The 14,587-nt window shown below is 39.4% G+C and overlaps 1 protein-coding gene across 2 annotated transcripts in view; it reads right to left on the bottom strand.

Annotated features, from left to right (window-relative positions):
• The window catches only part of dpysl3 (dihydropyrimidinase like 3), a 32,711-nt gene extending 22,590 nt beyond the window's left edge, over nt 1-10,121 (bottom strand). For both annotated transcript variants that reach the window (XM_041051529.1, XM_041051530.1), the window contains exon 1: nt 9,967-10,121. In XM_041051529.1, the coding sequence (XP_040907463.1) occupies nt 9,967-10,005 (39 nt within the window). In that variant the 5' untranslated portion in view covers nt 10,006-10,121. The remainder of the gene's footprint in view (nt 1-9,966) is intronic.
• Nucleotides 10,122-14,587: the final 4,466 nt, after the last annotated feature.

Below are 14,587 nucleotides of genomic sequence, written 5' to 3'. Positions count from 1 at the left end.
ACTAATATGAGGTCACTGGTGCGCAAAGCAATCCTCGTGATGGTCATCATTGTGGCCATCATCACAGCAGCTGCCTCCAAGTTTGCAAGGACAAAGTTTACTAGTATAAATACAAACTAGTTAAATCTGGGGAAGCCAGTCTGATCACATGTATGCTCTACAAAATCATCAACTACTTCTGAGGTGCTCCTCAGAAAGCCATGGAAAACAAAATGCATCATTATGACAAATTATGAACATTAAATCCAACTCCAGGTGAATATAGGTAGACGCAGAAGGTTTCACTACAACTTATATTCTCCTGCTTTAAAATGACCTGGACTAGATATGGTGATAACATTGGAGAAGGTGGGAGTTTGAGGCAGGACATGGAGATGAAGCTGTTTTTAAGGACTGATCGTGGATTAACATCTTAACCATGTTTATCCAGATTTTGTTATGCAACAATACTAGCTTTGGATGTTATTTTATAACATCCAAAGCTATATAATCCATTTATTCAGCAGAACAAGTGCATTTGCCAATATTGATTATTCATCATGACATGAGACAGGATATTCTTAATCTGCGTGAGAAAATAACAATCTTTATCACTGAATGTGACGCACACATCCAACTTTGGTGGATAAAAATGAAATTATAAAGTACTGTCAAGTCTGAGGAACCCTTCAACCTTACATCTCGTAATATGGTCTGATCTGGGCGTTGCCATGACACCACACAGTCAGACATCAAATCTGCTGTTGCTGCTGCTGCTGCAGCACCACAGACTAACTCTAGAAGGCTGTTGTCATGGTGACGGGTTGACTGCAGGGAGAGAGACTCAAGAGGAGGGGAGACTGTGCGCCTGGTTTTGCTGACTTATTGGATAACTGGTTGAGTGTGGGACTGGCTGTAGAATAGGGTGGAGGGTACATGGATAGTGGGGAGTTGGTTGGTTGGGTGATCTGCGGGCAAACTGTTTAAGGTGGTGGTTGATCAACTGGCCACGTGAAGACAAGGCAGTGGAGCCAAGTGTCTAAAGCTGAAACAACTTGTCAATTAATCAACTAGTTGAAAATGATTCTGAGGTTATTTAGATAATCTTGCTGGTTCGAGCTTCTCAAATAAGAGGACCTGTTTTTCACTGTTTTCTGATATTTCATAAATCAAACAATTTACTGATAAAGTAATCATAACTTGGCAGATAAATCAGATAACTAATATCTTTTCATATTCATACAGATTTATAGTGCGGCCTTTACATAAATTCAATGTGAAAACATTAGTGATCTGTCTTCTATGTAGAGGACAGTTCCTTCGAAGCAAAACAAACCATGCACTATCCTGGAGAAACAAATGTCCCTAATTTAAGTCCAACTTTATGACATAACTAGTTCTTGTGAAAAACAACAATATCAGGGTGTACCTCAAACAAGTGTAGCCTCAGGAATAATTCACATTCTGCAAAATGGCAGGACTCAGTTCCTGCAAAGAGGAACAGACTTCCCTATTTTCCCATCAGCACATGTGTGAAGTGATTTACACCCCTGGCTGCGGACCCAGCGTTTCATCACTGTAATGAACTGCAGCCACTCCTTCATACAAAAAAGCATAATACAGTTTTGTCTGTAGCTCAAATGACACAAGCTCCATATCTGCTGAGCTCACAAACACATGCAAGGTGTGTATTCTTGCGTCTTTTTGTTTGTGTGTATGCGATGGTGATGAAGTAGTGCGAAACAGAACCCAGAACCTCGCCAGGCAACCACACCCTGAAGCAACACATTACAACACACAGTCATCAGCGGCTGGAACATAGCACCAGCATAGATCATACTGCAGAGCACACTGCCCTAAAACTGTCGCTCATTAGCTCAGACAGTTCCTTCCAAAGTAGAGCACTACTCAGCTGCTTTAACGCCCTGCATTCATTTGGAGCTTCAATAGTGAGTGCATACTCATGGCTTCGTTCTGATGTGGATAAAAAAACACTTCAGATATAATTTAACTCTGCAGCTTAAAATCTATAAACTACCAGGATTGACAATACTTGATCAGATGGTTGGCAGAGTATTCTAATACTCAGCAGAAAAGGCCAACATTTAAATAGTATACCAATGAAACAATTAGCAGATTTATCTATTTGTCAATAAATAAAAAATGAACTGACAGCAAGTTTGATATTAGATCAACTGCTTAAGTCATTTATCAAGCAAAAGTTCCCAGCATTCACTGTTTGTTTTCAGCCTCTAACATTCCCTCAGTTTATCTATTTATTTATTTATTTTTGTAAAGTGAATGTCTGGGAATATCTATTACTCTGCTGATTATTTTCTCAATCGATCAGTTAATCACTGGTTTTATCAGACAAACCTTCCAAAACCTAAATGCACTGCATTTACTGGCATACATGAAAAAAGAACGGCAGCAAATCCCCACATATGAGAAGCCAGCATTAATTGATAATGAAAATATTTGCTGATTCATTTTCTGTTAATCGATTAATGGCTCACTGTTGCTGCTCTAAAGCAACTGACAGATTAGTCGCTAACTTCCTGCATTCATTCAGGTTAAAAGCTGATTAAAAGCAAAAAAGAATGAGCCATAGCAAACAGCTCGTCTCACTCAAATTGATAATAGCAGAGTGCATGTGCAGAAAATTAATGATTCTGATAACTGATTAATCGTTTCAGTCATTTAATGAGCACATGAAAGAAAAATGATAAACATTTGCTGCTTCCAGCTTCTCACATGTTGAGGATTTATTGTTTTCCTCTGTTTTGTATCCCTGTCAACTGAACAGCTCTCGGTTTTGGACAGTTGGTCGGACAAAATTTAAAACAGAAGCTTTTTTTCTATTTTCTGACATTTTATAGAAGAAACCATTCATTAATGAATGAAAAAAGAAACAGGTAATGAAAATAACTGTCACTTGCAGCCTTTATAAACTAATAATGGATGACTCAGCAGTACAGACTTGCCTTCATCAGCTGCATCAGACGAGTAAAGAGTTTTTTATCTGATTTATAATACTGCAGTCAGGGGTGTGCCCTCATGCATGGGTGCCTTACTGAAGTGCTTCAGCAATCTCTCTCTCTCTCTCTCTCTCTCTCTCTCACAAACACACACACATGCACACGCAAACACACACACTCATATTCCCCTTTGTCAGGTACTGCCCACTCTCCCCACTAGCCTGTAACAGCATGCAGGAGACCACAATCATTTGACACCAATAGTTTTCCATTTCCATTACAACACAGCAACTGTCAGTTTGTTGATTTCAATATTCCTCACTTGGTGCATCTGTCAGTGAAATACATAATGAACTTTGTATAACTGTGGACTGCATTTGGTATTAGTCTTCAGTTTTTCCTGTCAGAACTAGAAGTTGAAACAGCTCAAATCATTACGAAAAAAAACAAAGCACATCTTCCAAATGGAAACAAACATGTCCAAAGTGTCACAGAATTTCAAGAACATATAACTGGTAGAACTGTTTGGCACTATGGGTGACCAAACTGTCAAGTCTTTTTAAAGACACATAATCTGAAATGGGAGTTCTTTCATTAACACTTCTTAAACCCACTTCATAAATCTCAAATGCAGACGACATTTATTGTTGGTTTTCTTGCATTTTTTAACAAAAAGCCTCAAAATGTCACATTCACCAGAACTCAGGTCATTCAACCACAAACAGCAAAATGTTACACTTCAATATTTCATAGTAAATATAGCGAGTGACAGCTTGCTCTTTCCCAACGTTGCCACAGTTATGTGGTCAGCGTGTGCAACAGGCCTGTTTATTGTGTCAGAATTTGTCCAGGCTTCTTTCATATGCCCCAAATATGATTTCTCAGCATTTCTGGACTGTTTTTGACTATATGGGGAAAAGAGGGATTTGGACAAGCTGCAAATTATAATTTTACTGAAAATGGGGCTATCATTATAGGTCCTATGCACCCTAGCCAATCGTGCCACCAGGAAGTTCTTCCATCAATTTAGTTCGTTAACTTTTTACGATTTTCTCCTTCTCACTCTTGCGACATTGCTGGAGTTAAACCATCTGTGCTATTTGGAGGTGATGGGAAAAAACCTAACCATTTGTTACAACGTTAACGAGACAGCACTATCCACATGATGAACAGATACTGCAGTCATAATGCTGTTTGGATTTAAGTTGCAGCCCCGACTTTGGCATGGATGTTCTAATGGATGGCATTGATTGGATGGTGTATGCCCTGAGTGAGTCCTGAATCTGAGATGGGACTGTGAGACCACAGCTGTTTCAAGATGGTAGATTCAGGTGAGCACAACATCATAGCGTACATATTAGTGATGTGCAGCTCATGTCAGACTATGATCCAATTAAGCCTTGACGAGAAACAAGAGTAAACACAGTGTAATAAATCCTTATCGGGCTGTTATTACAGTGTATATCCCCATCCTAAATATTGACATTCAGGTTCGTTTTATAATGTTGCCTGTTTGCACACATGTGCTGTGGTAAGCACATGTTCTGACCACAGATACCGAAGACTCGCTGCAGCTTTATCTGCCAACACTGATTTCTGTTCACTCTTGCCCATACTTCTCCGTAAAGCCTTGTTGGAAAATAATTTTGATTGTTTCAAATTCCCTGCCTTGTTTTGAAACTTTAGTATTTAACTAGTTTACCATCCCCCACAATAAAATCAAAGACATGGACAAATATTGGTCATAGTCTGCCTACTGAAGAAACTCTGTCTTAGATGCCACAGATCAGAATTTCATTATGCTACCTAGCTTATGCAACTAGTTAGATTTTTGAATAACTTTAAGGCACAATGCATCTCTGTTCTTGTATTCTGAAGTGATCCGTCTTGTGAAAAGGACTCAGTTTATAATAACTCAGTTTTTGTGTGATTTTTTTTCTACCCTGTGTGATGTAGATATGCTAGATATTTGTTTCAGGTGAATATACATGGCTGAAAACATAATTAGGAATATTATATTCAATTTCTGCCAATAGAACCCCCCCAAATCCGACACACCTTTGAGTAATTCTGTAATTTGATTTGCTCTATGATTATATTATGTTGATTTCGTGTCAAAATAACACAGAGAAATATAGACACAGTATGTTACAGTACTAACTGACCTTGCTTTCATGATCTCATTTTCATATATATCCAGCCATGTGTTCTCAGAGACAGAGATGTTTGTTTTGTTTTTTGTTTTTTTAAACTAAATTCTGGTAGCTTATATTTCACTTAACAAGTGAAAAATCTATTCCTGGTCAAATGCATTTGATCCTGGATTAGAACATTTACACAAGGCATCAGTGAAGTTGATCCTGATTTGCTCTGACCTTCCAAGGTCACTGACCATGTCCTCGTTTGTCAGTCATGTCACTGTTACACCACTCAGAGTCTGGAAGGGAAAAACATCTCAGTGGATGAGCTATACACAAATATTGGTATCTGTAGCCATTCTGCCAACAGTTTGTAGACATGTCTATAGTTCCTTTCACCATGTGTGACAATTTGTTGGTGCAAAAAATTCAACAAATAAATGTTAGCAGAGACCTCTATAGCTTCAACAATCACAAATGTTTCTGACTCATCTTCACTTCCATATGTGTACTTGTTTATTGTGTGTATGTGTGTGTGGCTGTGACCTACTCTCAACACTTTGGCGCTGGGTGAACAGTACTACTCAGTCACTGAGCACAGGATTTCTTCAGCTGTCTGAGTCGACAAATTAGGACAGTTGGAGGATTATCAGACATCATGCAAACATTACAACTGAACAACAAATCCTTATATGCTGAAAATGCTCAATATGCTGAAATCAAAGAAATGTATAGTAATGTCTATCAATAGTCTAAATAGATCACATGAAAATACGAAATCTGTAAGGTTTAGTAATGTGAGTCAAGCTACTTTATTCCTCTGATGCCCTGTAAGGTTTGAAGTCATTGGAAAAAGTCATTAAGTCCTTTTTACCTTCCAAAAGGCCTTAGTTCTAGTGCTGACAAGCTCATCTATGAAATTTCTGGCAACCAAGAAGAGTAAAGTTTCGAGTGGAAAAAATATGTTGTCATTTAGCTCTTTAAAAAAAAAGTGAAACAAAGCACCAAAAATAAAGCACCTCTCGCTGCACTGCACAGGAAACTGTCATTTTCTGTTACACAAGCCAGCAGCCATCAAAAATAGACGGCAGGATGTTGTTCTTGTACTACTACACCGATATCCAGTGACAACTTTTTTCCACTTCCACCACACTGGAGGGAGAAGCACTCATAAACTGCGATGCAAATTAATAATAACCACTCCTCAGTGCTTAATAAGTGGGAACAGTCCTGGAAAAATTCCATGGCTAAAAAACAGGCCAAAAGGTCTGAGAGGACATTCGAGGAGACCTCCATTAGCAGTGACAGAGACCGTTGTGTGGGTGGAGAGAGCAGCAGGGAGGCAGGCAGGGACCATTGGAAGAGGGAAGTCATCCTGAATGTTCACCAGTGCTTCTGCTTCAGCGCTGTTGCCTAGCAAGCAAAAATATTTACTCTTTACCCAAAACTGCATGGGATTTTTTTTTTCACATTCTGGAAAAGTGAAAACAATGAGACTTATCAATCTAAATTATTAACAGGGGCTGCTGCCAGCCACAGTCTTCAAAAAATCTTACTTGACTGGAATGTTGATCTTGTGATAGGCTGGAGTAGTGTAACCATGTAACCATGTAACCATGGAAATTAAAAAAAAAAAAAAAAAAAAAAAAACGCAGTCTGGATCTGATTGGGTCAAGAAGTGTCTGTTTGTGTGTGTGACTGAATCTAAGTGTGTATCAAATCACATCCCCACACGACAAACCAAACAGGGGTTGTATTTTCCTGCCACCACAACTGTATATTGGTTGTCATGGTGAGTCGCACGGCAACGTCTGGCAGGCCACAGGGTATTTTGTTTGCACTAAAGCCCACTTTGCTGCAGCCCGCATGGCGATGGCATAGTCTAGTGTGGCGGGGCCCCGTTTTGTGGTGCGTCAACATGGGGAACGGGTTTCGTTTCCCGTGTAGAGCCACTGTCTGCCGGCCCCTGTTTCATGCCCACAGATGCTCATTCCAGCTGGAGGGGATTACTGATGACATGTACCAGCCTGGAACAACACTGAGGCTGCTGTGAGAGGGTATGAGGGAAGGGAAGAACCACACCTAGAAATCTGACAGAGCCACTCTTGGCAGAGAGCAGACATAAGGAAACAGCTGGAATAGAACAGACAGGCATTGAAACACAGAAGGAAAGTCTGGGAAGGGAAGAGGGTTATGGTCCTTCTGTTTAAGTATCTACGTTTATACTCTGATGAGACTGTGGGGTGTCCAAAACCGTTAATTTTACTTAAATTGGTAAGAGAAATACAACAGCTTCTGTGTTGTGCAATGGAGTAAGCTGCAAACTTTTAAAAAACATATTTTGAAACTGTGAGCATTTGATACTCAGAAGACAGATTTCACCTCTGATCACTGTATATTGTGTTTCTGATGTATAAGGCCATCACAAATATACACTTTTATCTCTATGAAAAATAAAAAACACTGGTTGCTGTATTTTTTAATCAAATGTTACTTAAAGAGGAGTGAAGGAGTGTAGTGGTGTGGCTCACTGATGTGTTTTTAATAGTTTTTTAATAAGAGTGGAGGTTTCTAGCATAGAAGAAAAAGACGCATTCAATTCTGGTTACACAGACAACACTTGTTAAAAGGATCAACTTATTTTTGGTTCTGGTCTTTTTATGGGACATGTTGAAGAAAAGGAAAAATTAGAATATCACCAGATGTATCATTTTAGTTTTATCTAAATGATCAGTCCCCATCTCATCATGCTATTTAAGGCTACTATTTTTTCAGCAATATCCATTCAGTGTATTTGCATTGTGTAACTGTTTATAAAGTAGTTCTCACTGTTACTGGTGCAATCCGCCTATCTCAAGGAATCCACAGGAAACGCTTGCCAGCTGGTGTGGCTGTAATTCAATCATGAAGAAGGTTTTATTGTGCTGGATGACATTGTTTACTGTCCTCTTTATTAAAACAACATGGTGGGATGAACGATTTGTTCCTGAGTAGCTGCTCAAGGCGTGTTTGCTTCTTTCAGTGGTTGATACAGGTATCATTTCGAACAGATTTCTGTGTCATGTAACAAAACGCACTAGCCATTACCATAAATAACCACAGTGGCCGCCACATCAACCAGGAATAAAATTTTAAGAATTGCAACCTTAATCTACTGGAAGAAAGACTGACCCACTATGAGATGATGAGAACAAATACTGAGTACAAACAGCACGGAAACTGTGCTTCATTGCATCATGTCTGAAAGCCAATGAATTAGTCACCTTTGAAATGAAGTGGTGTGAAGCCACCTTATTGCTGTTCTAGGTCAAGTTATAAGAAACACCCAACCTCCCTGTCGGGGGTTGGTAAAATTAAAATTTCCATCCCTATGATGACTTGGAAAATTCTTGCTTACCTTAACACACAGCGAGATGCCCTACTTTAAGAGTAATGGCATCAAGAGACTGCTCAAGATAGGGATATAGAATACACAACCTCAACAGGCTAAAGCTACCCCTGTCTTCCCCCAAGTCCCCTCTTTGGTGTACAATCAGCTGAGGAGACAAAGGCTGTGTCTCCCACAGCTGGGCAGCACACCCCTGACTGCAGCCTGAGCTGCAACAATGAAAACTGGAAGGCAGGCATTTCAGACCCACACACACACACAGAGAAGGAGAGGGAGTGGGAGAGGTTTCTCTGCAGTTGTAACACCAACACCCAGCTGGCTGGCTGTGTAACACCAGCAATCCACACCAATGGCTGTGCAACACTAGTTCAACCTCCACCCTAGATGCTCTGACAAGAGTCGGAATCTTTCTCCTCCCGGTGATGCAGGAATACAAACGCCCCATTACAAGGCCGGCTCATCACAGCCCATCACAAATGGGCGTGTATTTCACCCACCTCTCCTTTTCCTCCTCTCCCGCTCTCCCACTCTCCTCTGCACCAGCCCGCAACATGAACAGAAGCCCATGTCTGTAGGCTGCAGGAGACAGATGAATTTTTACCATTAAAATAAATAAGGCCCTTTGTGGAGACAATGAGCTGATGCACAAGAACTGCAAAATTGTTTTGCACTGCTCACTTTTGTTCAGTCATTTACTAACAGTCACAAGGCAATATAAATTGGCTATAATATCATTAGGATACTTTGAAGTATGTCACTAAAAAACACTGTGCATTAAAATGGCAAGAAGAGATCACTGACAATAAGGCCACTGTTCAATAGATTACCGTGTAAGTGATCGGTTGGGCCCATAATAATCTCCATAAGAGAGAAAGGGCTTAACACATTCTCGTCAAAAAGGCTAAACATGATTTTAATCGTTTCACTGAAACTGAAAAAACATTGTTATTCTTTTTTTCTCTTTATTTTATTTTTATATTTAATAAAAAGTAAGAACGGCGATGAAGGGGGAAATGAATATGCAAGAACGCACATTAATGCAAGGTAATAATGATATGCTACCAAAGCACATTTAAAAATTATCATCACCATCAACTCAAAGCTATGCGCTCCGGACAGCACAAAGTCCCTGCAGAAACGTTACAGTGATTTTTAAGGGCGAGCCGGCTCGCCTCACACATGGATCCCCTCAACAAAGGAGATGCAGGACACCTTTAAGAAAACGCCTTATCTCCCTGCCTGACTGTCACTATGGCAGCCAGTCATGCCACTTCATTGTGCGCATTTTTCCAGATCGGCTTCCTGCAGTCAAGCGTGACAATGGAGAGAAAAATTTACAAGCTGGCACGAGTCGCGCTGGTGCCAGCGTTATATGTTCATGATACACCGTCGTGGCGCTGGGAAAACGGCAGCGCAGTGATTTGCAACAGCAAGGCATCAAAGTTCCCACAGCCAACGAAGCATAAATAACTCTTTTACTCACCGTGATCTTTGGGATGTTCTTTTTTCCTTGATAAGACATTTTTCGTTCGATTCCACCTTCAAAATCAAGCTTTTAAAAAACGATATTCCCTCTTTACGGATGCTGCAGCGGCCCTCGCCTGGATGGGAGCTTCAGGGAATGGTCGCCCCTCTGTCAGTGCGATGTAAAGTGCGTCTCTGGTCCAGTCACCCGGCCCCTCCCTCAATGAGCTCAATGGGAAAAAGAAGCAGTGCGACAATCTTTCCGCTAGAGGGCGCAGTGGAGCAGCTGGTAAACAGCCTGCAGCCTCCAGCCACCATCCAGTTGTCTGCATTACTGAGCTGACACACATTTCTTTCTCGCACATATACAGCATATATCCCATATACTAGTAATTACTAACCCATCAGAGGTTATTCTTCTTTCATAAATATCAAATCAACATGAACTAGCTGGTTTAAAAATTCGCCAACATGTGGTCTGTTCTCTATGTCACTACCACAGTCACTAAAGAGCTTAACTGATCAGAGGAGAAGGCCAGCAATGAGTGATAACAACACAATAAGTTGCACTATATAGACAAAAGGAAGAAGCAAAAGCAAAACTCTCTAATCCCTGCTGGGTATAAATCCCCATCATCATATGAATTCTCATTATCAACATTAGGGGATTAAATAATTTAAAATCTCATTGTATCATTGCAATACTGTTCACTATATGGATATATACAAAATGAATAAACTTTTATTCCCAGTTTGCCACACAGTTTGCAATACAAATTCACTTAACTGATTCAAGGAAGGAAATTATTTATGCCCTGCAGCCACAAATAATGTTTTTAGGGGATTTTTTTTTTTTAGGGAAAACACACATTTATATATTACATTTTCAAATGTTCAGATACCTTATTCAATAATCACAATCAAATCAAATCTAGTTAGTGGTACAAACTCAGGATCACTTGAACTGGTAAATCTTTACATGTTATGACCTACAGATTTTGTGGTTTTGTTTTTCTGAAAACTGAGTGGGGGCAAAATGGTGGAGCAGCTGTCACAGAGCCTGTCAACCACATTACACACCCCACATGTCCACTCACCATGGCACACACACACACACACACACACACACACACACACACACACACACACACACACACACACACACACACACACAGACTCTCTCCCTCTCTCTGCATGTCCCCACCCAGCCATGTGTCTCTATTGTTTGGACCTGAAGTGGACCCTCCTTCACTGCCAGTTGTTTCCTCCAACGCTCCTCAGCACTAATGCACTCATACTGATGTGCATGTGATTAACAACTCAGAAGATTTGACGTTTCATGGTTATAGACAGTACTCTCTCTTTGTTGTATATTTATGTAACAGTTACATTTAACAGTGACTTAAAGGAAATAAACCAAAATGAAAAATCATCTTACAAAATGCAGATTTTGTCAACATTTTGTTAAAATGCTCCATATTACTTACAGAATTACAAACAATAATGATAATAATAAACATTTTAACATCATTTAGTTTTAAGTTATTCAAAGGTTATTAAAAAATATATCATTTCATAACTGGCTCATGTAATGAATGATAGCATATACCTATTTAAAGTGTTGATACTTAAAGAACATACACGTGGGAGTCTCTAAGACTAGACTATTCAATGCAGTGTGTAGATATAGACACAACCTTGTGTTCATGTATTCAAGTGCACATAGTTAATAGTGAAGTAATAAAAATGATATACACATAACACATTTGCCAGTTTACTACATTTATTTTGAAAATATCTCATCTTTTAAATATTTAAATGTAGCATCTCACCCTTTTTCCCTACAGTCACACACTTTATATACTGAGAGGAGATAAATGTCCCAAACAGATATGTTTTTTAAATAGATACATAATAATTAATAACAAATGAACAGCCACTGATTGCTTCCCTCCTGCTTTTGGTTGTGAAAGGACACAGCTCTTGCCTGCTGACATGTCCTTTCATGGCAGTGAGGCAGGGAAGCATTACCTCAGCATTCCCAGGCCTTGGAGAATGCATCAACAACACACTTGAAGTTTGCAGGCCTGCTACCTCTGCAGAGCACATTAACCAGCTGACAGTGACAGACAGATCAGGGGGCAGACAGATCAAGGATGCAGAAAAGACTCTGTCAGGTCATCAAAGCTGTACCAGCAGACTTTGCACCTTGGTGGCCCCCAAATGCAAAAGAGAGCTGATATATGTTCACTTTAATACCAAGTAATAATCTTACATTCCTATAATGCAACTTGTTCTTCAAAACTGCAACACTGCAAGATGCAACATTGGCAAGACAGCAAGGTGAAAGTAAGTAAGTAACCACGGTAACATAGTCACTGGGCTCCTTGCTGCTTTCTACTTTTTACTAATCCTGTTTTCCAGCATATTCATGATGTCGAATGTGACACACCAGATAAAAAAAAAGGCAGACAAGGCAAAAAGGCAAACTCGTCTATTGGCAAAAGGAAAGGAGGCAATCCCACATTTAAAAACCTCTCATATACACACTCATTTTAGTTTTAAAGGGTATTTCTGTTATAAATCTGAAGTCTCCAAGCCCAAGCAGACATAACCTTGATGACTTACTGTAGGTAGATGTGTGCATATGGACAAACTTAAATGTGTTGGTGCCTGTATGTGTGGGCATGTACGTTTACTGCATGTGTGCATGAGTGTAGTTGTAAGTGTGTAAAGTGCCCCTCCCAGTCTAGTCTGACTTCCACCCTGTAGGACAACAAAGGGAAGGGGGTTTCATCCCCAAACCAGCTCCTCTGGACATCTGGTTTACCACTCCCCATTACTCACTCCATTACTGCAGTTGATTGCACTAATTAGCTCACCAGACAGACAGACAGACAGACAGACAGACAGACAGAAACCGGTAGCACCTACAACTATAATCATTACTGTTTACTGTTACTACAACATCAACCAAAGGTTATTCAATATTTAAATGATTTTACTATAGCCATAAAATAATCAAGAACCTAACAGATAACAGACTTCAAAACTATAGCATTATAATGTTAGTTACATTCTGAATGAAATCAAATGACACTGAAATTGTGAAAAGAGACACTGGGCTGTCAAACGTCATACACAGGCAGCTTTTCCACTTGTCATTAGTTTGCATACAAAGTGGCATTCAGAATGTACTAAATAATGTCAGAAGAGTAAGCACGGCCTGTCTCTGTTGTCAGTCTGATGTCTTCAAACAATTTCTGAACAAAGCAAAAACGCACACAGCCTAACTCTGTCTGTTGATTTCTGCTGAATCATCTTTTACCTCAGGAGGTGCAATATTGCAGTTCAGTCTCAGGCCACAAGGGGGGAAATTGGCTGCCTGCCATACTGAAGATGTCTTCATTAATGCTTAGAGGAAAAAATATAATAATAAATAATTTTGTGCCATAATGGACAGTGACAGTAAAGGCGGTTAAAGGCAGGATGCAGTTTACATTTATGGTTTAGAAGAGAGGAATTCAAAATGTAATAATTTCATAATATTGTTAGAATGATGTGCGAATTCAAACACAGACACAAAAAGGTTAGTCAGAGTGCGTGCAGCAGCCTAGTCCCAAACTGTCTGCTGTCTGGCAGAGAATCAATAAACAGCACAGGAATCACTGAGGCATAAATGATAAGGACAAACTGTTCAACCAAAACAAAGAAAAGTATTTACAAGAAAACTTCTGTCATTTCTACCATAGATAATTTATCAGTTTTCTCAATGAGACAGAGTCTTATGGCTTTATAGCATTGGTCTTGGCGTCTCACGACACTGTCACACTCCTGCTAACTGCTGAGTCTACAGTGAATCATTGTTAGGAGACAACAGAGAGAGATGAGAGATCTGCCACCACAGCATAAACATCAACAGGCCGTATACACTATGTGATTAAACTTGGACCAAGCAGTATTCAAGTTGTAGAAACAATAAATGGGACTTGCTTCACAGGGCGATGAGATGCATATCAGAGCATTCGCACATTCATAAGAATTTACTTTAAATAAATAATAGAGGACTTTTATAATTAATTTGTCTAATTTTTGTCAGATTTGTATAATTTTTGTCAGATTTGTATAATTTTTGTCAGATTTTTCTGCTAACATCACAAAAGACTGCATGTTTTTCTGGGTATCCTCACAAAGGATATGTTGTCTTTCAAAGAAATTCAAAGAGAAAGAACACGCAGTACTGAACATGCTGTTTGCTAATTAAGAGACATGGCCCAAACCAGAATTTCACTGATTACTTCTTTGAATATCTGATACTGCATTGTCATTGGTATCCTAAAGCAATATACACCATTTAGTGGCATTATTACAGGAAACACAGTCACTGCTGCTGATGATTTCAGACCAGAGCTGACATCAGGTTGATAATACCTCTATGCATTTAAGCAGACAGTTCAATTTTATTAGATTCTATCTGATTGTAATCAATGACATATGGTATTATGTTGAATAATATTGTAATCTTTAACTATTTCCTGATCCCTCGGATTTGAACTTTACTGCCTTGAATCACTATTTCAAAATATCCTAAAAATATTCTTGATTTCATCAAGAAAAGATTGAAAAACACATTTTCTTCA

The sequence above is a fragment of the Toxotes jaculatrix genome, chromosome 12, assembly GCF_017976425.1.
Source record: "Toxotes jaculatrix isolate fToxJac2 chromosome 12, fToxJac2.pri, whole genome shotgun sequence".
NCBI classification, from domain to species: Eukaryota; Metazoa; Chordata; class Actinopteri; family Toxotidae; genus Toxotes; species Toxotes jaculatrix.
The sequence above is the reverse complement of the archived record's forward strand: the minus strand, read 5'-3'. Positions and strand labels throughout refer to the sequence as shown.